This window comes from Lynx canadensis, chromosome C1, assembly GCF_007474595.2.
Source record: "Lynx canadensis isolate LIC74 chromosome C1, mLynCan4.pri.v2, whole genome shotgun sequence".
Lineage (NCBI taxonomy): Eukaryota > Metazoa > Chordata > Mammalia > Carnivora > Felidae > Lynx > Lynx canadensis.
Window position 1 is genome coordinate 105,154,919 of NC_044310.1, and position 25,940 is coordinate 105,180,858.

General features: G+C 38.9%; 1 protein-coding gene across 2 annotated transcripts; it reads right to left on the bottom strand.

Moving 5' to 3' along the window:
* Positions 1–2,291: 2,291 nt before the first annotated feature.
* CTSS (cathepsin S) lies at positions 2,292–25,716 on the bottom strand. 2 transcript variants are annotated; one of them, XM_030328171.2, is made up of 8 exons: positions 25,602–25,716; positions 24,533–24,659; positions 22,565–22,687; positions 21,562–21,711; positions 18,975–19,202; positions 17,593–17,758; positions 16,634–16,736; positions 2,292–2,759 (listed from the first exon to the last, which is right to left on the bottom strand). In XM_030328171.2, exons 1-8 carry the CDS (start codon positions 25,634–25,636, stop codon positions 2,660–2,662), a joined length of 1,032 nt encoding a protein of 343 aa, XP_030184031.1. In that variant the 5' UTR covers positions 25,637–25,716; the 3' UTR covers positions 2,292–2,659. The 2 variants fall into 2 exon arrangements, with proteins under 2 accessions (XP_030184031.1, XP_030184032.1); XM_030328172.1 differs by lacking the exon at positions 18,975–19,202 and having other exon boundaries at positions 25,602–25,710.
* Positions 25,717–25,940: the final 224 nt, after the last annotated feature.

Genomic DNA, 25,940 nt, shown 5'->3' on the forward strand with positions numbered 1-25,940 from the left:
CATGCTCTAAGGACTGAACCAGCTAGACACCCCTTGACTAAATACTTTTTAATTACAATGCTTCTCTACACTTTTAATGATAGTCATATATTATGTTCATGTTTTTATTAATTAATTAGCAAGCCTTGCTTTTTTTTTTTTAATTTTTTAACGTTTATTTTATTTTTGAGACAGAGAGAGACAGAGCATGAACGGGGGAGGGTCACAGAGAGAGGGAGACACAGAATCTGAAACAGGCTCCAGGCTCTGAGCTGTCAGCACAGAGCCCGACGCGAGGCTCGAACCCACAGACCGTGAGATCATGACCTGAGCTGAAGTCGGACGCTTAACCGACCAAGCCACCCAGGCGCCCCAAGCCTTGCTTTTTAAAATGGTCTTGGGACGCCTGGGTGACTCAGTCGGTTAAGAGACCCACTCTTGATTTTGGCTCAGGTCATGATCTCACGATTCATGGGTTCGAGCCCTATGTCAGGCTCTGTGCTGACAGTGCAGAGCCTGCTTTGGATTCTCTGTCTCCCTCTGTCTCTGTCCCTCCCCCGCTTATGCTCTATCTTTCTCTCTCTCAAAATACATAAATAAGTACATTTTTTAAAATTAAAAAATAAAATAAAATAAAATGTTCTTTGCAGAGAGGGAGCCAAAGATAGTGAAATTAGTTTAAGTTCATTTTAAGATAAACCAGTTATATCATCCCACATGTTTTTCATGTCATATGCATAAACTTGTACAATTTAAAATTTTTTTTTTCAACGTTTTTATTTATTTTTGGGACAGAGAGAGACAGAGCATGAATGGGGGAGGGGCAGAGAGAGAGGGAGACACAGAATCGGAAACAGGCTCCAGGCTCTGAGCCATCAGCCCAGAGCCCGATGCGGGGCTCGAACTCACGGACCGCGAGATCGTGACCTGGCTGAAGTCGGACGCCTAACCGACTGCGCCACCCAGGCGCCCCTAAACTTGTACAATTTAAAGTTCTTGCTGCATCCTCAGAACCTGTATACTATTCTAGAGCAGTTGAGAGGAAGCTCAATCTGAAATAGATTAAAATACCAGTAATGGAATAAAATACCAGTAATGGAAATAAAAATATTTTTTATTTTATTCAGGTTGACTTAATTATTTGCCAAGTTGCTAATGACTAGGTAAAAATAATTTGAATTAGTATATTTATTGTTGATTGTTAAAATGATTCTTCCAAAGTGCTTGAAAACAGATTGTCTCTTAAGTACAGTGAAACCTTGGATTGCGAGTAACTTGTTCTGTGAGTGTTCTGCAAGATGAGCAAACATTTCTAATAAATTTTAACTTGATAAATGAGTGATTTCTTGCAATACGAGGAGTACGTGACACTGAATGTCACATAATCACAACTGAGCCAATGGTTCTCTCTCTCTCTCTCTCTCTCTCTTTATGGGATTGTGGGTGATCATCTCCCATGCTTGGATGCTGGGTCTCAGGGGCGCTATTTGGCAGAAATCAGTGATTTTTCAGAATGTTGGAAGGTGCCCACAACTGTCACTAGTGTATGTTTTGTCACTTCCAAGCACCTATGGACAGTCCTTTGCTTTTCTGTACAAGAGTAAGCTTAGAAATGCTTTGCTTCATTCTAAGTCAGGCTGCCTGCAGATATAGACCCTTTCCTCTGCTGCGTGATTGCCAGTTACATTAAATACAGTATGCAACAAGTTTATTAATACTGTACTATAGTCACATCCTTGCGAGCATATACAATGGCCTCCAGGCAGAAGAAGATCCCATTGAGCCAATAGATAGCAGTGATTCTGTTAGTGATAGTAAAAGTCATCCTACACAATAACTCTCCTCTCTCTTGTCTCCCTCACATCAGCCATGAAGGTTTTTGAAGGTAAGTGCAGGTTAATTTGTTTATTTTTATTTTTATAATTTATAATTTTATATTTTGTATTTTTAAAATTATTTTATATTCTATTACAGCATTGTAATAAATTTTATATGAATATTTTTGGGTTGTGGAATGAATCATCTGAGCTTCCATTACTTTTTATGGGGAAACCCAAGGGGTTTGGATTACAAGCATGTTTCTGGAACAAATTATGCTTGCAAACCAAGGTTTTACTATATTTGCCTACCTTAACATTTATTTTAAAAAATAATTGAATCCTTTAATGTGCAAAGATACAATCCGAGCCCTAGGACATTAATAACCTAGTAGTTTTTTCCATTAAAGTTGCCAAAGCCCTTCACCAGCATCCTACAGTTTACATTCTCATGATAGATTATAATAGTTACCTAAGTATAAGAAAATAATGGTATGTGGTAATGCTACAAAGACGAAAACAGATATTTATTAAGCATTGATATGCCATCGTATTACAAAAGTATATCAGGGAACTTAAAAAGACAAAGCATGTAAAATAAGACAGTGACAAAACAAACATGACAGATTATCTTAGGTTGACTAATTCTCATACAGTTATATCTATAATGTATTGTTAATTTACCTGGCAAAAGTTTTCCATAACTGCAAGATTAAAAAAGTAGAAGAGTCAAACTATATATTTTATTAGTACGTTAAATATACATTGTTCATGATTCCCTTATTTCTACTGGTTATGGCAGGTAAAATTAAGTCAAGAGAAAGTGTTTCTTTTCTTGGCTTGTTATACAATGAAGAGATCCTCTAGATTTCTGGGTAAGAGGGATAACTAGCAATCCCACAATGATTTCCACTATTTCTTGCCATCCGAATATATCCTCGGTCACCGAAATTCAGGCCCCAGCTTCAGAAAAAGACAACACAACATTACAAATGAATATAATCATATCACATTATCAGCTTTTTATCTCCTAAATTGTTGTTCTCCTAAAGTGATTATATATAAAAGTATAAAACCAAATTAGAACAAAATAATATAATAATTTCCCCAGGGCTTTTAGGCAATTTTCAAAGGCGAGTTTGGAAGGCTTTAATGCTATGTTGGTGAATTGACTTAATACCTAAGGAAAACAATATAAATTCCATCCCAAACCTTTAATCCTCCTATTTTGTAAATATGCCTTCTGCAGGGAAAGAGTGTTATTATCCTTTCCAAGGCCCCATCTCTAAATGTTTTTGCATAGTAGGATCATAGGTTGTAATTTTCTATCAAACTTAAATTCCTTTAGAGAATGTCAATTAAGAAATATTTTTGAGTTGGGCGCCTGGGTGGCGCAGTCGGTTAAGCGTCCGACTTCAGCCAGGTCACGATCTCACGGTCCGTGAGTTCGAGCCCCGCGTCAGGCTCTGGGCTGATGGCTCAGAGCCTGGAGCCTGCTTCCGATTCTGTGTCTCCCTCTCTCTCTGCCCCTCCCCCGTTCATGCTCTGTCTCTCTCTGTCCCAAAAATAAATAAACGTTGAAAAAAAAAAAAAAAAGAAATATTTTTGAGTGACTATTATGGAAAAGGCATAGGGCAGGGAATTCCAAAGTAAGCAATAAAAAGTGAAGCTTTCAAACAGCTTTTTGACATAGAAGTGGAGCTGAGGTAAGGCTTTCTCATAGGTAAAGCTGTGAAAAAAATGGAATATGCTCTCTTGGGAGGGGGTGAGCTCAGTGGCTCTGGAGGTGTTCATCCAGAGGTTTGCATAACCTGTTAGAGATGTTGCAGAGGGGATTCGTGGGTCAGGTAAGGGTTAGAAGAGATCAACGGTTCTCTCCCTTTTTGATTTCATCAACTTTTATAATTTCAAAAAAAATTTTGCAATTTTACCAATTTTAATTAAAAAATTGTTTTTAATATTTATTTTTGAGAGAGAGTGTGAGCAGGGGAGGAGCAGAGGGAGAAGGACAGAGGATCTGAAGCGGGCTCTGTGCTGACAGCAGATAGCACAATGTGGGGCTCACACCCATGAACTGCGAGACCATGACCTGAGCTAAAGTTGGACACTTAACCAACTGAGCCACCCAGACGCCCCTAAGGTTACCAAGTTTTAAATTAGCAAGTAGGGACATTGAAAAAAACACACACACACACACACCCCATACTCTTTATTATCACCATCATATTGTAAAAGAAAGGATGTTTAACACCAAAAGAAAACTTAAGAGGACATAGTCTCTAATTTAAGGATAGTCCTTTGAGTCAGATACCTTTATTTTATGGAAGATACAGCAAAATATTCTTTTTTTTTTTCTCATTTTTCCACGGACTAGTAAAAATGGTCACACTTTTTTTTTTTTTGGTCACACTTTTTGTAAGAGAAATAATTTCTTAAGTTTTTTATGTTTCTGAGGTTTTGTAATTGTAGATATACAAATAATGCTAATATTAAGAGACTTTGTTAAGTGCTATAACTAGGATACAAATAAAAGCGTGAAACGGAGAAAATGCCTACTGTGTTTATATTTGGAGAGTAGTGAGACATTTAGTTGAAAATTGGAGGTCTTTAGGGTAGTAGGACACAAAGAGGTTAGAAAGTTGGTTTGGGGCCATGTTGTGAAGAGCTTAGAACACCAGGCTAAGGAACTTGTAGTATTAATTCCATCGGCAAAAGGAAGCCATTGCAAATTTTTGCTCGAGACTTGAAGGAAAGGTTGATTGTGTAAAACATGTAAAAACATGCAGCAGGGAAACTAAGAAATGCTGCTTAATTGCAAGCAGACAAGTGGCTGCTTTAGAATGGCTGTGCTCAGACCTTAAACGTTCTCTGTATCAGCCATTTGTGGACACGTTACAGGTCTTAATTTTCCTCTCTTGTACATTTTAACACCGTTATCTATTACTTCTCTCCTGGCCTTAAGATGCTACCGTGTCCTGATTTTTCTCTTCTCTCTCTGCTTTCTCCTCTTAAACTCTTTGATGGGCTGGGGTACCTGGGTGGTGATCTCAGCTCAGATCATGATTTCAGGGTTTATGGGCTCCCGCATCAGGCTCCCTGCTGATAGCTCAGAGCTGCTTGGGATCCTTTCTCTGCCCCTCCCCTGCTCATGCTGTCTCTTTCTTTCTCTCACTCTCAAAATAAATAAAAACTTAAAAAAATAAAAAAATAAATTAAAAAAAATAAAACTTTTTGGGCTTCTTTATTGTTTCCTTTAATTTATTGCTACTTTGTTGCTTAACATCCTTTAATGCCTCCCCAATATCTTTAGAATAAAATCCAAACTCCACTGTCACCTCTCATCAATGGATGCACTATTCTTTTAGTATCTAAAAGCAATGATAATAAATTCTGGCGAAGCTATCATTAATATTAATAGCCATCATTCATTGAACAAGTACTCTGTGCTAAGTACCTTAACATATACTGTCTCACTGGGGCACCTGGGTGGCTCAGTCGGTTAGGCAGCCGACTTCAGCTCAGGTCATGATCTCATGGTTCATGAGTTCGAGCATTGCGTCGGGCTGTATGCTGACAGCTTGGAGCTTGGAGCCTGGAGCCTGCTTCAGATTCTGTGTCTCCCTCTCTCTCTGTTCCTCCCCCTGCTTGCACTCTGTCTCTCTCTCAAAAATAAATAAATATTTTTAAAATTTTGAAAAAAACCCACAAACATATGCTATCTCAATCATCACCCAGTGAGGTGGGTGTTATCTTCTTTTTACTAAAGAGGGAAAAGGTCAAAGAGGTAAAATGGCTTGCGCAGATGGTTAATTATGAAGCCAGGGTGCAAATTTAGGCTTGTTTTATTCCAAAGCCTACTCTAACATTTATACTATCCCTAGCCCTACATTATTCCTATGAGTGAGGTAGCATGAAGAATAAAATTCGGACCAGAACATCCACGACCTTGTATTAATTATATCAGATATATTACTGTACCTTGCTTTGTAGTTATTTCATTGCCTTAAAAAAGTAGATAACAATTTTTAGACAAGCTGAGTTTGGACCTAAGTTCTGGTAATGAAAGTTGAATTGAGGTTGTAATTACTAGTAGTATGAATTCAGTCAATGAGGTCCTATTCAGAATCTGGAGAGCTTACTCTTCCCGCCTTCATAGACTAAGATCAACTGTCCCAAACTTTGTAGAAAATCCCAGACTCTTTTTGACTGAGTCCTGGTAACCTTATTTTAAAGAATAAAACTGATTTAAAAGTCTCAAGCTAGGGGCGCCTGGGTGGCGCAGTCGGTTAAGCGTCCGACTTCAGCCAGGTCACGATCTCGCGGTCCGTGAGTTCGAGCCCCGCGTCAGGCTCTGGGCTGATGGCTCGGAGCCTGGAGCCTGTTTCCGATTCTGTGTCTCCCTCTCTCTCTGCCCCTCCCCCGTTCATGCTCTGTCTCTCTCTGTCCCAAAAATAAATAAACGTTGAAAAAAAAATTTTAAAAGTCTCAAGCTAAATAAATATATGAGGACAAATTCTTTCCTTCAGAACTGTACAAGGTCAGCTCCAAATGTTCATTCTAGTCCTTACCAAGTTGTTTATTTTTACTAACTCTATAGCCCTTTCATTCAATCTGTTCACCTGCAGGCAAGTTTCTTAACTCTGTCAATACCAGAGGTTTATCAGGAGATAAAATGGATATCTCATTGATTACCTTAAAAACTAAGTGAGAAAAATGTATGTACAGTGCTTGTACAGTGTCTGTATGTAGTAAATGCTGAATAAGTAGAGGTAGCTATTTTTGTTACCCAAGTGTGAGTCCACCCCTTTTAGAAAAGATAGCCTTTTTCTAGGGTAACCAACAGTCCAGTTTGCAAGGAGCTGTTCTAGTTTTTTTTTTAAAAAAAATGTCCTGTGGCCTGGAAAATCCCTTAGTCTTTGATAAAGTGAGATGGTTGGTCACCCTACCTTCTCTCTGCATATTATAGACTACCAATTGGTTAGACATTCCTTCTAGAATGTATACCAATTTCATTTCTAATAAACCACAGTGCTTAGCTTCTTAGACTGTGCCAGACACTTTTCTAGGCATTAGGGTTATGGAGGTAAATAAGACAAAGCCTTTTCAAAGCCTACACAGGAAACATACAATAAACAAATAAATAATATGACAAGATGTAAGTACTATAAAGAAAAATAAAGCAGAGTTAGAGGATATGGAATGTTGGGAATCAGGGCTACATTTTAGAAGGAGTGGTCAGGGAATGCTTCTCTGAGGAAATATTTGAGCAAAGATCTAGTAAAGTGAAGGTGCAAATGACGCAAAGGTCTGGAAAAACGAGCTGAGATAAGCTTGATGTAGGAGAAATTTCAAGTGTACCTTGAGAAAAGGTACTGAAAAAGGGCTAGTGTCCTTGGAGCTGAGTGAGACAGGGGAAGGTAGTGGTTAGAGGGACAGGCTGAGGCCAGAAATTGTCATGGTTTTATAGGTCACAGATTTTATTCTGGGTGTGAAGGAAAGCCATTAGAGGGTTTGGGGTAGGAGAATAGTATAATCTGCTTGATGCTTTAGAAAGATCACCCTGGCTACTGTGTATTGGATCGACTGTAGGCAAACAAGGGGGTAAGTGACTACCAGTTGGGAGATTATTGCGGTAGACCAAGAGATGGATGGATGGTGGCTTGAATTAGAGTGGTAACAGTAGAGATATTGAGAAGTGGTAAGATTTGGGACAACTTAATGATGATAGAAATGACAGAATTTGCGGATGGTTTAGGTGTGGGGTATCAGACGAAGAAAGAAATGATGTCTCCAATATTCTGACCTGGGGAAAATGCTGTTGGCATATACTGAGAGGGGAAAAACTGGGGCAGTAGCAGGGAGTCAAGAATTCTATTTTGGACATGGTTCATTAAAGAGGCCTGTAGATACTCAAGTGGAAAGGCAGATGGTAGGCTTTTGGACACAGAGTCTGGAGCTCAGGGAAGAAGTTAGGTTGAAAATACAAAGTTGACAGTCATCAGGTATTGTTTAAAACTGTGAGACTAAATGAGACCATCTAAAGAGCGAGCATAAAGGGAGAGAAATTGAGGCTTGGGGCATTCTAATATTTATAAAAGTGAGGAAGAATAAGAAGAACTAAGGAGCTCAGGAGTCTGAAAAGTAAAATAGGAAGAAAACCAGGGGGTATGGTCCCCTGAAAGTCAAATGAAATGCTTCAGAATATAGAGAGTCACCGTACATCAAACGTTAAGAGTTCAGGGAAGATGAGACCTGAAAACTGTTTAATGAGGCAAGGTGGAGATGATTGCTAATCTTGACAAGAGTGATTTCTGTGGAGTAGTGGCAATAAATACTCTATTTGAGTTATAAACCAATATGCACATTCTTAATATCTTTGTAGATAAATATCTAAGAAAAATCATGAGATTATAACTTTTTCCTTATTTAACCCTTTTCCAGTCTTTGATTCCATGGAGAGGAGGAAGTACCCATGATGTCTAATGTAGAATGTATACTCTAACAGTCAGGATCTCTTGAAAGATCAGACAGTAGCTTTCAGTGAGGGAAAATGGAATATATTCTTTTTTCCAACTTGCATTTTACTAACTTAATCCACTTATGGATGAAAAGGAAACATTAGTGTCCCACATCCACCAACTCCTTCAACTTTCTTCATTGTCTAAGAGGCCCATCTATTTTGCAACTGATTATCTTATTTTTTTAATGTTTATTCGCTTTTTGAGAGACAGAGACAGAGCACAAGCAGGGGAGGGGCAGAGAGAGGGGGAGACATAGAATCTGAAATGGGCTCCAGGCTCTGATCTGTCAGCACAGAGCCCGATGTGGGGCTCGAACTCATGAACCCATGAGATCGTGACCTGAGCTGAAGTTGGATGCTTAACCGACTGAGCCACCTGGGCACCCCACAACTGATTATCTTAGAGAGTTCACCAGATATTGCTTAAAGATATTCTGGATGGTTTCTTAGTTCCTTGGTGGTATGTGTGTGGGTATTTAAGGTTCTCATGAGTACATGGTTAACACCTTTAATTTTTTCCTCCAAGCTAAAATTATTCTATGCCCAATAACTTTGGGTCTGCATTACTCATTGATCTGTACATTAGATTAAACTCCTCCCTTTAAAAAACAAAAGCATAGGCATATGCACCCCAATGTTTATAGCAACATTATCAACAATAACCAAAGTATGGAAAGAGCCCAAATGTCCACCGATGGATGAATGGATAAAGAAGATGTGGTATATATATGCAATGGAGTATTACTTGGCAATCAAAAAGAATGAAATCTTGCCGTTTGTGACTACATGGATGGAACTAGAGGGTATTATACTAAGTGAAACTAGTCAGTCAGAGAAAGACAAATATCATCTGACTTCATTCATATGAGGACTTTAAGAGACAAAACAGATGAACATAAGGGAAGGGAAGCAAAAATAATATAAAAATGGAGAGGGACAAAACGTAAGAGACTCATAAATATGGAGAACAAACTTAGGGTTACTGGAGGGGTTGTGGGAGGGGGGATGGGCTAAATGGGTAAGGAGCATTAAGGAATCTACTCCTGAAATTGTCGCACTATATGCTAACTTGGATGTAAATTAAAAAAATAAACTAAAAAAACACAAAAGCATAATTGACATATAATATCCTATTAGTTTCAGCACAGGGATTTACTATTTTTATACATTACAAATGATCCTCATAAGTTTAGTTACCACCTGTCACCATTACAAAGTAATTACAATACTATTGACTATATTCTCTATGCTATACATTACATCCCCATGACCTATTTATTTTATAACTGGAAGCTTGTATCTCTCAATCCCCTTTTACCTATTTTTCCCATCCACCCAAACCCTTTCCCCTCTGTAACTAATAGTTTATTTCCTGTATCTAAGAGTCTGTTTCTGTTTTGTTTTATTTTTTAGATTCTACATATAAGTGAAATCATAGGGTGTTTATTTCTCTGACTTATTTCACTTCACATAATGCCCTCTAGTTTCATACCTGTTGTCGTGAACAGTAAGATTTCATTCTTTTTTATGGCCAAGAAATATTCCATTGTGTGTGTGTGTGTGTGTGTGTGTGTGTGTATGGACATTTAGGTTGCTTCCATATCTTCACTATTGTGAATAATGCTGCAGTGAACTTTTTTTTCTAAAGATGATTTTGGCCCTTCTTGTTGACAGTCTCTTAGACTGAGGTGACTTTCACTGCTCCTTAGTCTGCTAACTTTTTCTAAGTAGATAGCAATTGTATCTAGCTTTCTAAATTTATGGATCTGCCCACAAGTGGCAACACAGACTATACAGATACTTCAGGATCTTATCAGATAGTATAACCTCAGAATTTTTACTGCTTCATGTTTAAGGAGATGTCCCTGAAGAATATGTAGGTCACCATTCCTCACTTAGATGCTCTAAATTTTGTTTCTGGATTAAGGCAAACCATCAGAGGGTTGTACAATCAGGTACTTTGCATTATTTTTGCCCCCATAAAATAATTTTTCTCAATTATGCTTTGGCATTAAATTATTGGTCTGTATTTTTAGGCATTATGAAAGCATTCTATAAAACATAACTTTATGCTTGGCATGCTACTGAGGGCATAGTTTTTTATATATAGAGAGAGATTCAAGGGTGGAATAATAATAGCAATAATAACTATGATTTATTGGGCACTTATTACGTGTCAGGCACTATGTGCTATGTGTTTTACAGACATTATCTTGTTTAATCCTTATAATGACCTTGAGGCTATTATTCACATTCTACAGATGAGGAAATTGAACATTCAAGATGTTAAATAACTACCTAAGGTCATATAGACAGTAAATGGAACTAGGATTCTAACCAAGATCTGCCTGGTTTCAAAGTCACTGCTTTTACTCACTATGCTACAGTGTATTATATAAAGAAGCTAAATATCTATATCCAGAAAGGGGGAAAAATCAGGAACATGGATCAATGTTATACACCTGCCAGTAAGATTAAGTATAAACAAAAGGAGGATATAAAAGAAGAGCCCAAATAGAAGACTCACATTCGTTTACTTGAGGTTAACCTGGTAGCACTGGAAATGACATATAAAGTAACCTTTTAAGAGGTCAGTAAGAAAGTTTTGATGACCTAAGAGGATTTTGTTTGAGTCAACCTCTTGTAGAGTCTAGAATTCATGTCCATGTCTGGTCTCTCCTTGTTAGTACTCAGTGTCAGTGATCGTTGTGCTCTCTCATAATTTGGTCCCTTTCTATCTCACTTCTCTAACAGGCACCTTATACTACAATCTTTATAAGAGAACATGCAGTTCCCTTAACTCATCTACTTTCTCTCACTCAGCGTTTGTGCACATTTAGCTTCCTCTGCTCTGATTGCTCTTTTTCATGTGGCAAATTCCATCTTGTCCTTCAAGACTCAGTCAAATAACCCAGCCAAAAGACCTTCCCTGACTTCCCAGACTCAGCCAAGTACTCTTCTGTGCTTCCGCTGCGACTTGGTACAAACCTCTATCCTAGTATTTATCACATTCTATTGCAATGGTCAGTACATGCACCCGCCTGTTTTCCTGACTCTCGTAGACTATGAATATCTTGAAGGATGATAGAAAGGCTGTATTTTCATTGCCATATCTGCTTGGCACTCTGGCACTCAGTAGGTACTCAATATATGTTTGTTGAATCAGCGTATGAATGAAGATGCAAAAATGAACAAGAAACTATTCTACCTTTAATAAGTTCATATTGTAGTGAATGGAGCATGCTTTACAGGAATAGCTACAACACAAGGCACAATGTATTAAATACTAGAATAGAATTTCTTTTTTTTTTTTTTTTAATTTTTTTTTCAACGTTTATTTATTTATTTTTTGGGACAGAGAGAGACAGAGCATGAACGGGGGAGGGGCAGAGAGAGAGGGAGACACAGAATCGGAAACAGGCTCCAGGCTCCGAGCCATCAGCCCAGAGCCTGATGCGGGGCTCGAACTCACGGACCGCGAGATCGTGACCTGGCTGAAGTCGGAGGCTTAACCGACTGCGCCACCCAGGCGCCCCTAGAATAGAATTTCTAAAGCATTTCTAAAGCTCAGAAGTTAGAGAAACAGTTCTGAGTAAATTAATGGGATATGGAGGAGATAGCATTTCAGGTCTGTTTTGAAGAATGAATAGGATTTTTCGTGTCTTTCTTTTTCATCTTAAAAGTAATAAGGTACATGTTAAAGACTTTGGAAAATAGATAAAGGTAGACAAAAATAACCATTATTAACAATTGGTATCATTCCTTCTCATTCTTTAGTATAACATTAATCAAAGAAATTGGGCATATTATTTTAAACTTAATATTTATATTATACATAGGTTTTATGTTTATATGTATTTTCAATTTAAACATATATTCCAAGTATTTTATTGGGGTATTAATAATAGTCTGAATAAATACAGTTCCTTGTTTTAAATAATGTTTTTGTTTATTTAAAACATTATTTAAAATATTCAAGAGAGAGCACAAAAGGGGGAGGGACAGAGAGAGTGGGAGACACAGAATCAGAAGCAGGTTCCAGGCTCTGAGCTGTCAGCACAGAGCCTGACACAGGACTTGAACTCACTAACTGTGAGATCATGACCTGAGCCGAAGTCGGACGCTTAACCGACTGAGCCATCCAGGTGCCCCTAATATAATTTCTAATACATGGGCTTGATTGTGTAATAGCTTAATAGTGTCCCTATTGTTAGGTACTTTCGGTTGTTTACTGGCTTTCACTGTTAAAGAAGAAGAATGCTACAATTTACTTAAATTGGGTATGACGTTTTCCCCATATGTAGAATTCTTTCCTTCATATAGATTCCAAGAAATGAGGAAAAATTGGACAAAGAGTATAAACATTTAAAAAGTTCTTGATTCATATTATCAAATTGCTTCCAAGAAGGAATATAACAATTTATTCTTCTCCTAGAATGTATGAGAGTGCCCATTTCACCATATATTGGTGGGATTGGTTGATTGATTGACTTAGAGGGAAGGAGGCAGAGTGAGGGAAGGGCAGAGAGAGAGAATCTCAAGCAGGCTCTGCACTGTCAGCCCAGAGCGTGATGTGGGGCTCAAACTCATGAATTTGTGAGATCATGACCTGAACCAAAATCAAGAGTCAGAGGCCTAACCAGCTGAGCCACCCAGGTGCCCCACACAGGTGGGATTTCTATAGGTAGCAATGGGCTTTAAGGGCATTTCATAAAGATGAAACAGCTTAAGTAAAGATATAGAAATAGCCAATTGTATATAAACTTAGGGAATGGTGAGTAAGTAGTTCACTGTGGCCAGAGTGTAAATATGGGTGCATGAGAACTAGTGGAAGAAAAGTCTAAAAAGCTATGTTGGAAACTAGATAATGGGGAATCTTGAATGCCTGGCCAGAAATTTGGACGTCGTTATGATGACAATGGTAAACTATTTAGAATTTTTGACCTTGCATCGCTTCTTAGCCTTTGACTAAGATCAAGTGTAGACTTTTGACTATGGGTTTACATGATCTATTTATTTATTTATTTAAAAAAAATCTTTAATATTTATTTCTGGGACAGAGAGAGATAGAGCATGAGTGGGGGAGGGGCAGAGAGAGAGAGACACACCCACATAGAATCAGAAGCAGGCTCCAGGCTCTGAGCTGTCAGCACAGAGCCCGATGCAGGGCTCGAACTCACAAACCATGAGATCATGACCTGAGCCGAAGTCGGTTGCTCAACCGACTGAGCCACCCAAGCGCTCCTGTCTATTTTTTTAAAGTTTATTTTGAGAGAGAGAGAGAGAGAGAATGCACATATGCAAATGTGAAGGGGAGGGGCAGAGAGAGAGAGAGAGAGAGGAGAGAGAGAATCCCAAGCAGGTTCCACACTGTCAGCTCAGAGCCCAGTGTGGGGCTCAAACTCACAAACCACAAGATCATGACCTGAGTGGAAAGCAAGAGCCAGACGCTTAACCAACTGAACCACACAGGTGCCCCCTACATGATCTATATTTTAAGAAGATACTTCCCAGGCTGGGTAAGACTGGAATCTGAATTAGAGCCTGGATAGAAAAGAATACGAAGTACGATTCAAAGGCCAAATGGACAGGGCCGTGTGGATTGAGGGAAAGAGGGGAGAGCCCAGATGACACCAAGGTGTGGCTTTGATAACCTGAAGATGGTAATGCATTACTCAAAACAGGGAATGAGTTTCCCTTGAGCTTATTCTAAAATACTTTTCAGGGGTGGAGTAGGAAGGGGAGTTGAGATGGAGGGAGAGAGGGAATTTGATTTTAGACTTGTTGAGTGTGTGTGTGGGTGTGTGGGTATGTGTGTGTGTGAAAGAGAGATAGTTATGTTGTAAGTAGTAATAGGGTAGGCAGGAGGGGAATTTGGACTTTTCAGCAGAGCTATGAAATTGGAAGTTGGATATCTGTTGCTAAGTAGAGAGGTCATTTTTAGAGATTGTGAATTTGGTTATCATCTACATAATGGCAATAACCTTGAAACTCAAGGAGCAAAAGAGTTTTCTCTGATACAGATAGAACTAGACTGTAAGGGACCAGTGGAAGAAAATGGGAAATGAGGCTAAAGCTGGTGTAGCAAAACGGGTCAGGATAGTGTTATGTTGTAGATGCCAAAGAAATAAATGCAGTAGAGTTTATAAAGCAGAGAAAATTTTTCATATTTCTGTGCCTTTGGATATCCTTTTTGAGTTATTGGGCCATTTATTTCCCTCCACCAACACATGAGCAATTCCACTTACTTGAGAACTTAATGCAAGTAAGTAGTGCCTTCTCTGTGAAACTTTTGGGTAGTTAGGCATCTCCTCTTTTATGGCCCCATAGCCATTGAGACATATACATACACCATGATGTGTTGTATTTTATTGTTTTAAAAATATATCTAATTCCCCATTGGACTGTTTTGTGAGCTCATTTGGAACAGGATGACTTCTCATTAATTTTTGTGTCTCCACGGCCTAGATAATGCCCCCCCCACCTACAAGGAGATGCCTAGTAAACACTTATTGAATGAATAAGTGCTGAGAAGGGGGTTTGAGTTTAAACAGTAAAAGGTATAATTGGCCAGGAGGTCTAGGTGGCTCAGTTGGTTAAGCGTCTGACTTCGGCTCAGGTCACGATCTCGCTGTTTATGGGTTCGAGCCCCGCGTCAGGCTCTGTGCTGACAGCTCAGAGCCTGGATCCCACTTTGGATTCTGTGTCTCCCTCTCTCTCTGCCCCTCCCCTGCTCATGCTCTGTCTCTCTCTGTCTCTCAATAATAAATAAATGTTAAAATATTTTTAAAAAATAAAATAAAAGTTATAAATGGCCTTCAAGAAGAGCAGTTTCAATAGAGAAAGAAGTTAAAATATTTGCTGTAGGAAGTCAACAACAAAAAAAGAGGTAAGTGAAAAAATATTGCTTCACTTAAAAAAGTTATCACTCATCTAGGCCCAAGCTGATCAGTGCTATGAATAGGTTACAAGTGAAGCGAAATGTTATTTCCCGCAACTACTTTCCTAACAGGTCATACAGCTAAGGATACAAGGACAAAACAAATCCCTACCCCAAAGGCACAGACAGAATATTAATATTAGAGTGATAGATAGGTAAAAACAAATTTAAATACAATCTATAAAATACTCCAGGATGCATAAGACATTTGGGGAGCATAGAAAAAAGACATTTTACCCAGCCCAAGGATTTAGGGGGAAATTTCTGGTATAGAGAATGCCCAAGCTGGTTTTGAAGGAAAAGGTGGGATAAACCAAGTGAGGAGAAAGGATGTTCCAGACAGAGGGAACAGCATAACCAAGATGTGAAGATATTAGAGATAAATGGTATGTATGGGAACTCCATGTACAGTTCAATGTAACTGAAATGAAAAAAGTGTAAGACAGGTGCCAGCAATTGAGCCTGGCAGGGCGGGTAGGGATCACAACATAGATGATTGTCTTCCCCACTGGGGAATATTAATTTTATACCAAATGGTACCCAGTAGAACAGTTATGAACCCAGTTTGTCATATGTGAGACAAACCAGTTTTGAAGCAGTGTAAAAGATGGATTTGAGAGTAAAGGAGACCAGTTTGAAGGCTGTAGGAATAGTCCAGGCAAGAAACATCTGACCCAAAGCAATAATTGAAGAGATGGAAAGGGGACAGAAAAAAAGGACAGATACATGGAAAAGTAGTTTGACTTGTTGCTTGATGAGATCTGGATGGGCCTATGACAAATCCATAATATCTGACTGGGTGATTGTGTTGTGTGTTGTTGCCATTTAGCGAGATGGGAAGTTTTGGGAGGACGATATGGCAGAGAGGATACTGAACTCCTTGGACATACTGAGTTTGGAGAAACTAAGATACAGGGAAGTGGATATGTCCAGATAGAGTTCAGGGCAGAGGTCAGAGCTCAAGCTAGAGATATGAAGGCCATCAGTACATAGGTTATAACTAAAATCATAAGAATGGAATGATGGTACCTAAGAAAAATGTAGAATCAGAAGAGTAATGAGCAAAAGATGGAGTCGTGGAGGAAAGACCACCATTTACAGACTAAGCAGAGGAATAGATATTTATCAAAGAGACTGAGAAGGAATGATCAGAGAAATATTATAGGAGAGAAGTCATGAAAACAAAGTGTTGAAGCCAGAATAGGAAGTGAGGAAATGGGGGCACTGAGTGATTAATTTAGTATGTCATTTTATAAAAAGCTATAATATTTATCATTGTCATTATCATGATCATCATCATCATACGAGAAAGCATTTGTTGAAGCTCCATCGAATTCCTTATTTTATTAAATATACATTAACATGCGAATGCATTACCTGTTTTTCACAAGCCAGTAGTCTTTTCCATTAAGGTTACCATAGCCAACCACTAATACACCATGATTCACGGTCTGAGTACAGGCTGGCTCATAGTAGACACCTAAGAATAAATATGAGTGGGAAAACGAGTAAATGGTATGTAGCAATGAAGGACATTTGAAAATGCTATTGCTTTTAGTAGACTGTTTTGGATACATGGCAAGTTTAATTATAATTTTAGAAACATATACTCTAATTAAACTATTTAGACCATAATTCTTTGCCATCAATGCTACACTTGTCAGTTTTCTTGCCAAGTTTGGCATCAACCCAATCACAGTTCCCTCAGAAATCTTTGATAAATGGCTACCTTTTCCTAATGATTTTTAACATAGAGTCAGTTATTATATTTCTTTGTATATATTCCTAAATTGCTTGTTCCATACATTTTTATTCTTTACTAGGTGAAATGATCTTTAAGGTGAGGTGTGTGTTGCTGTTGTTGTTTTTTAATAAAAGGGCCACTTACTTTGTTTAATACAAGGCTCTAACATTGATGGGTGCCCTACCCTCCTTGTATTCTGCCGTGCTACCCCTACAGTACACAGTGGCAACAGGGGTTAGGGGCACAGGTTCTGAAGTCAAGTAGCAGGGTTTCTAATCCTAACTGACCACTTTCAGACTATATGACTTTAGGCAAGTTAACTAAGACTTGTTCATCTGTAAAATAGGGTTATTGTGAAGATTAAATAAGATCATGCATGGAAAGACTATCATAGTACGTGGCATGTAGTGTTAGTAAACTTTGATGAGTATTCCTTCACTAATTAGAGCTGGATATAAAATACGTATATGAAATGGAGGAATCTGTTTAACCCCATCTCAACATTCAGAGGTGGGGTGATGGGGAAGGATGATATTCTCTCTTACAGCGCAGGGCAGCATGTAACAAGAGGACAATGTGTCTGAGTTTTTACCACTTCTGTAGAGGAAGAAAGAAGAGTGGCTCGCATCTATAGCAACAGACACGGGTCCTTTATTGGCCACGGTTTCTTTCAAGTCCTCTTCACTGCCAAAAGGGAGTTCCGTGTACTTTGAACATGTGGCAGCTCGATTTTTTGAGTCATACTGGCACTTGCCATCCTGTAAAAAAGAACATAAATCAGATGAAGAAGTATACTTCAACTTCCTTTATAAATCGCCAACATCCTAAGTCTGGATTTCAAATACATTTTCTTTCCTCGTTTAGCCTTTCGAATGTCTAAGGTTCCTTCCTCCTTTTAAAGAAAGAAAAATCGAATCTTCCAAACCCTGACAGTTCCATGTTTCACCAGTAACAGAGGAAATACGTAACTATTCTATGGTTTTAAATTGTGGATATCTTCATGCTGTAAAGTTACCGGATAATGTCCCTCAGGGTCAGGTGGGCTGTGGAGGCATATTGCGTAAAGGTTACAGGCTCTGTACTAGAACTTAAAAATCTTTTTGATGCTATAATACCAACAAGACGATCTGCAGTTTAAATGATGGTTTCTAAAGACCGTATAATATGAAAAACAGAGTATATATTTTAGTGGCAAAAGAGGGGTTACAAATTCACATTTGTTGTGCATATAACTAGTGTTTTAAAATGCTTAATAAGAGAAAGAACTTGAAAGAAATAAACCAAAGTAATGGTGGTTAAGGGAGGAGGTTTTGGAGTGGTATTTTTGATCTTTTCTAAATATTCGGTAATATGGATCTATGAATTCATTTAATGTTTATTTATTTTTGAGAGAGACAGAGGCAGAATGCGAGTGGCTTAGGGGCAGAGAGAGAGGGAGACACAGAATCCGAAGCAGGCTCCAGGCTCTGAGCTGTCAGTACAGAGCCCGATGTGGGGCTCAAACTCACGAGCTGTGAGATCATGACCTGAGCCGAAGTCAGATGCTCAACTGAGCCACCCAGGCGACCCAAGATATATGAATTCATTTAACAAAATATGTCATGAACTGGTGAGGAGGAAGAAGAGACCATTAGTTAGATTTTTAGTAGGTAGAAGAATGATACGGTTGATGATCTGAGAATAAGGGTGAGCACGGGACACCACAGGAAAAGCAAGTTGAAATACCAGGCAAATGGACAGAAGGAATTCTAAGGTTTGCTGCAAATCCATTTTTAAAGCATGAATTCTACTTGCTTAAAACTATTGTGCCACTAATAAATTAAGAAGGCTACTGAACAAGGAAGAGAACTCTTGAAAATTTAAGAATCCCTGATCGGGGTTTTCATACACTGCTTCTCAAGGTAAGTTTAGTTCAGTTAGTCAAGGGATAGCATAAGGTCACAGGGCAGCTTAAAAAGTTGGCTTGTGACACACCATGGCTTTGTAGGGATAGGAAGCTTCTGAATCGATGCCGTTGTTATCAATAATGTACTGGAAAGCCTCTGTCATGAAGCCACCGTTGCAGCCTTTATTCCCGTATTTTTCAGTCGAGCAATCTACCAGGTTCTGTGCACTCAGAGATACCAGATTGCCTGTTTTCAGCTTCAGCTGTGCCTCCAGAGCCCCGACAGCGCTGAAAGCCCAACAGGCACCACAAGAGCCCTGAAACAGAGACAAAGTCACAAAGGCAGTCAGAGAGTCCGCAAGGAGGACTTCCTTAATGCAAACATGTCAGCTGTGTCTGTTGTTTCGGGAAACAGCTCCCCGCACTACAGTTTCTTCGTTTCCTAGACATGGGCCTAAAGACTAAACACTTGGTTGATCTCTGAGCAAAGTCCAGTGTTGATAGAGAGATGCAAATGGCTGAGCTCAGAGTATAATCGAATATATTAAGAAACAGTACGTACTGAGCGTGTACCAGATCCCAGCTATCTTCACCTATACGTGAGGTAGATTAGGCAGCTACAGTACAGTGATTTTGAGAGCAGCTCAAATCTTCTCTTGACCTAAAACACCCTTCTCCTTTCAAACGAGGCCTGAAAATATAAGGTTAAATTTTTTCAAACATTTTTAGCTTCATAATTTTTTGATCAAAGATATTTTACAGTTGCGGCGTCAGGGTGGCTCAGTCAGTTGAGTGTCCAACTCTTGATTTTGACTCAGGTCATGATCCCAGAGTTGTGGGATCAAGCCCCACGTTGGGCTGGCTCTGTGCTGAGTGTGGAGCCTGCTTAAGACTCTCTCCCTCTGCCCCCACCCCCTTGCTCTCTCTAAAATAAAAAAATAATAATAAAATAGATAAAATTTTAAAAAGGTATTTTTCAGGGAAGCATAAAGAAAGAGAAGAACACAAAGCTGCTTTAGTTAAAAAAGGTCCAGGGCCCTATCATAATTGTTCTCTTTCATTTCTTCCTTCATTCCGCTTTGCTTTCCACCCAAAGGAAGGAAATTGAATTTGCTTTTGATTAAAGCAAAATCACCCATTTGAATGCAAGCACCCAGGGAAAAGAGCTCATTAAGTTATTTGTAGTTAACATTTCAATGTGTAGTTTATTGCATCTTCCCACACTTTTATTGTAGAGAAGCTCTAGTAAGAAACCCAAAACAAATTGCAAGAAAATTTTCCAGGTAGAAAAGAACAAGATATTAGCAGCACAATTCACTGCTTTTTACAATTTTATTTCTGTTTGTTTGCTTGTTTGTTCGTTTTGAGAGAGTGAGTGGGGAAGGAGCAGAGAGAGGGAGAAAGAGAGGATCCCAAGTGGGCTCTGTGATAACAGCAGGGAGCCCAATGTGGGGCTGAAACACATGAACCGCACTACATGAACCACACGAACAACACGAACTGTGAGATCATGACCTGGCCCAAAGCCAGATGCTTAACCGACTGAGCCACCCAGGCGCCCCAGTACCATTCACTTCTTAAGTTTTACTTTCTTCATTGGTCACCAGGTGGGGCAGCTGCTCAGAACACTGATTTCTCTCCCTTCCTCTGACCTCTAAGGTGATACATGGGTTTTACCCTTAGTTATCCCTAACTAATTTAGGATCTTGGCTGCCTTTAAAAAACAAAAACAAGCAAACTAAAGGAAATACAAAATCATAGGAATGAATTTATAAAATGCATACTGTATTTCTTACTCTAACAATGCAAGCCTGGTCATGAGTAAAGTTGACTGGTACAATTTACAGGCTACTCTTAGCTCTAGATTTTTCCTCTCCTTCAACTCTGAAATGGAGAGAGAAACTTCCTGATATTCTCTCACACACACAATATTGTTTGTCAAGCAATTGGCTTGGTGGAGGGTCCAGTCAGTTGATGGATAGTAGGAGCACTAAAAGTCTGCCTTAGGGGTGCCTAGGTGGCTCTGTTGGTTGAGTCCGACTTCAGCTCAGGTGATGATCTCACAGTTTATGAGTTCAAGCCCCGCGTTGGGCTCTGTGCTGATAGCTCAGAGCCTGGAGCCTACTTCGGATTCTGCATCTCTCTCTTTGCCCCTCCCCCACTCACGCTGTGTCTGTCTCTCTCTCACACAAAAATAAATAAACATTAAAAAAAAAGTCTGTCTTAAAGACATATTTGCTTAGTTGACAGTTTTGTTTACGTGGCTCTAGCCATTGGTGTTCTAAGTCTAATATCAATTTAGATTTGCGGAAGTATGGTAACTTACTCTAAAAGATTGTGAGTAATCTTTAATTAATTAATCTTTAATGAATGATTTCCAGAATTAATAAAAAACAAAAGCAACAGTAGCCTGTGAATTTCAAATATTTCTCTACAAATTTTGTTAAGGAAAGTGGTCACAGTAAGACTAAACAAGGACTAAATTGGAGAATACAAATAAAGTATGATATGTGATCATTGTCCTCAGGGAACTTATAATTTCGTTGGAAAGATGAGAAAAAAAAAAATCAGAACTAACATAAGGAAGATTCACTGCCGAATTATGTAGCTAGACTAAATACTGATGGAAGAGAGAGCCCTTCCTGGGGTACAGAGGCCTGGGGTGACAATACTCACCTGGTATTTCACTTCAGTAACACATCCCTTCTCTCTCCAGTCCACAGAATCAGGCAATTTCTGATTAGAATATGACTTGTAAGTGACATTTCTCTGCCATTGGCTAGGAACTCTCAGGCAACCCATCAAAGATATCACTTCTTCACTGGTCTACAAGGCAAATAAATGTATCTCCTTTCACTTATGACCTTTTCAATATTCTAATAATCGTAACTGTGAATATATTTGACAATGGAGAAAAATTAGTGGTAGTTGTGGCCAACATAGGTACTGCTAACCATCTGATAGGCGAATTATCAGGGTCTCTTTCACGACTTGTCTTAGCACCCGGTTAGGCATTGGCAAGAGGAAGAATAAAGTGGTAGAAACTAGCAGTTACAGGGAAGCAGATTTTTGGTTTAAAGCAAGGCAGAATTTTATAAGAGGACTGTCTAAAAAGTGGACGGAACCGGTTTTCTTCGTGAGAAAGAATTACAAAGGAGATGCCTGCATCTAAGTAGAAATTTAATCCACCTGGGGTGTTCTCTTCCAAGAGGTACTGTGGTTTTTAATTTTGGCCACAGTGGTAAAGTTTCATAGGATAGAAAAAAATCTAAAAACTAATGGGGGAGTGTTTGTGATATTAAATACCGACATTCCCTCATGAAGACAGCAGGTGGACCATATTGTATTACCGGTTTAGACTTACATAAGTATGGTAACTTAACTCTAAAAGATTGTGAGTAATCTTTGGACAACGCTTTCTAGAATTAATTTAAAAAAATAAGCAAAAGCAGTAGTAGCCTATGAGCTTCAAATATTTCTTTAAACATTTTTTAAGGGAAATGGTTACAGTAGGATTAAACAAGGCATCTGCAAATTCTCATGTCCTTAAATTCTACTGTTTTCTAACTTTGTACACATATAGATATATTCCTTTGCTGTTTACCTTCAAATTGCCTTTTGGGAGATGGAAATCATGCATACCCAGAGATGAAAGTAGGACTATTTGTAATTTACTTACCATGTCTCCCAGATGGTTCATGCCTAGATCATAAGAATGCATTCCCATTGAATGTTCCAGATTGTGAAGCATCACAAATTTTAGATTCTTTTCCCAGATAAGACGCCGTGCTACCTCCTCATTCTAAAATATAAGGAAAATGAACATAGTCACAGGCATACCTTAGAGATATTGTAGGTTCAGTTCCAGACCATTGCAGTAAAGTAAATATCACAATAAAGGGAGTCAAATGAATTTTTTGGTTTCCCAGTGCATAGAGAAGTCATGTTTACACTATACTGTAGTCTATTAAGTGTCCAATAGCATTATGTATTTGAACTTTGAGATAGATTATAAACAGGATACTAATCAAAAGTCATTTTCATCCCTTCCAAGGGACTAGAATCATTAAAAAGAGAGATAGCATTCATTTAATCAGATAGTGGTGCTAACTGAACATCTCACTGTGGTTAACCTTGAAATTGGAGGCCTGGTTCTAAAGGGGATTGGATGAGGGTAAAACTCATCATTACTAAGAAAACAACTCAGAGTCCACATCCTACTAAAAGCGTCATTTTTTTTTTTAATTTTTTTAACGTTTATTTATTTTTGAGACAGAGAGAGACAGAGCATGACGGGGGAGGGGCAGAGAGAGAGGGAGACACAGAATCCGAAGCAGGCTCCAGGCTCCGAGCCATCAACCCAGAGCCCACGCGGGGCTCGAACTCACGGACCGCGAGATCGTGACCTGAGCTGAAGTTGGACGCTCAACCGACTGAGCCACCCAGGCGCCCCTAAAAGTGTCATTTTTATATGAAAATAATACATCAAATAAATAAATACATAATTATTGCTTACAAATTCAGAAATATATATATTTTAAAGATCCCATTTTTAATTTTTTAATGCTTAGTTTTTAAAGAGAGAAACAGGGTGTGAACAGGGGAGGGGCAGAGAGAGAGGGAGACACAGAATCTGAAGCAAGCTCCAGGCTCTGAGCGGTCAGCACAGAGCCCAACACGGGGCTCGAACTCATGAACTGTGAGATCATGACCTGAACCGAAGTTGGACTCTTAACTGACTGAGCCACCCAGGGGCCACTTAAAGATTCTATTTTTAAGTAAGTAATCTCTATACCGAACATGAGGCTTGAATCCACAACCCTGAGATCAAAAGTAGCGTGCTCCACTGACTGTGCCAGCCTGGTGGCCCTCAGAAAAAAAATTTTTTAAAGTACCCTCCACGCCCACCATGGAGCTTGAATTTACGACCCTGAGATTAAGAGTCACACGCTCTACTGACTGAGCCAGCCAGGCACCCCCAAACTCAGGAATATTATATAGTTATAGGACTTAGTTACTTGAAGCACTAGGGTTAAGGTCTTAAAAATCAATAAGTATCCTTTGAAATAAAAACAAAACAAAAGTACAAAGTGGGAAGTGAGAGTCAAAACCATCTGGTAGCGTTTCTATGCATCAGGGACTGAAATAAGGTCTTTTGGTCCTTGAACATGCACTCTATTCCCCTTGACCTGGAACGTTCATTGTGGTTATGACTGCTCCCTGGCTTCTATGAATTCTCAGCTCACAGGTCACCTTCGAGGAGAGTGATTCCCTGAGCGTTCTATCACATGCAGAGAATAGTCACTTCCAACCTTTCACAGCTGTCTACCAGAGCCCTTTGGCACTAGGTCTCACGAGACCCCCATGCCTTACTTGATTTTTCTGTACTGCACTTATCACCACCTCACATACCATATCTGATTCTTCTTTACCTAGTTCCTGTGTCTCCTACTAGGATATGAGCTGCACAAAAACAGGAACTTCATTTTGTTTCCTGCTATGTCTCTAGTACCAAGAATAGAATCTGGCAAGAAATGAGCACATAAGCATTTATGGAAAACATTGCTCATAAGAATATAGTTTTGAGGAGGAGAAAGCATAGGCTACTCAAGTAAAAGCAAATTGCCCAAGTGACTGTCCCACCTACCTTTTCCTTGTACTGTTTGCCATACGTTTTCTTCCAGAGATTCCAGTGATGATCCAGAGTGGGATCTTTATGTGCTTGTGCCAATGCATAGGCGCACACCAGGAGCACCCAAACCAGACATTTCATGCTGTTGAAGGAAAGGTAACATAAGAAGAGTAGTTATTAGCTGCATATATTGTGACGATATTTTTCCATTTAAAAAATAGCAATGTAAAGTCTGTCACAGGGAGAATACAAATCAGAATTATACAGGAAACTTTCTGGGATATATTGTCACAGGAATTTATGATTTATGACTAGAGTACCACTTCCAATACTTAGTAGCACTTTAAAAAGTGATTTTCAGAAATTTCCTGCTGTCTGGTATACCAAACATTCATCCAAGGTAGGAGGAATTGGGTAGGAGGTAGGAGCAGAGGGAGCAGGGACTTTTACAAGATTCGCCAATAAATCCAATCAAGGGAAATCCTCCCAGGACACCCTCATCCTTGAGAAGAGGGCAAACCTTTGAAAAATCAGTTTATCTTCATAACTTTTGGATATATGGGTTCTTCTGGTCTATTTAAATATCCACAACATTTAGAGGTAGTTGAAAGACAACTCCCATGTATTGCTTTCAAATCCTAGAGTCAGTTTATGTTTTTAACCATTTTTTTCCAACAATCAAAATACCTACTTCAAAGGAAGCACTTTACTTTTGAAAACACCACTTCTATATTTAATACAAAAAGACTTTAACAGAAATTCAGTGACTACCTCCTTCAAACTGGATTATAGTTTCTTTTCTGTTTCTTTTTCATTCAAAACGGCTGGAATTTAACCATGTAAATCTTCACATTATATTCCAAAGAAAGCTACATTTCAGCCTCAGGTTTAGATGTGCAAGCAGACATTAACTTCTCAAAAATAGATTCTTTTTAGTCAAAAAAAGAAGAGGCAAGTTGAGTGGCACGATTTTTTAGTTTACTTCCTGAAAGCAAAGATTTAAACCCTGGCAGATACAGCAAGTTAAAAACATAAACAGAGGGTTTAAAGGTCAAATGGGAGAAAAAGAACAGACAGTACATACATGATAGAACCGGCAGGAGCTCCCATACTAAGCATACTTGCGGGTGGACCCTCTCCAAAGATTTTAAGGCAGCAAAGAGACTTCAGTTAGATTGATTGTAAAAAGAAATCAGACCTTGTCACGTGAGGTATTCACAATGAGGAAGTTAACTTTCATTTCGGTTTCACTTAAAATCTAACCAGATCAGCTACCTCTGGCCCTCATCCTACGGTTCTGGGGACAAAGTGGGTACAGTAAGCCATCACAAAGAGCCCCCAGTAGAGCAGGTCAGTGGAACAAACTCAGCAAAATAGGAGTAGCACAAGCTTACCCTTTAATCCTTCATCATTTTGATAATTC

What these genes read in the sequence shown, in the direction of transcription:
- CTSS (XM_030328171.2), bottom strand. Translation starts at nt 25,636, where the DNA reads ATGCTTAGTATGGGAGCTCCTGCCGGTTCTATCAT. An exon ending in TGAACCATCTGGGAGACATG is followed by an intron (nt 21,712 to 22,564) that starts GTAAGTAAATTA and finishes TTTGCCTTGTAG; the next exon opens with ACCAGTGAAGAAGTGATATC. An exon ending in TACTGGCTTGTGAAAAACAG is followed by an intron (nt 2,760 to 16,633) that starts GTAATGCATTCG and finishes CTTTTTCTGAAG; the next exon opens with CTGGGGCCTGAATTTCGGTG.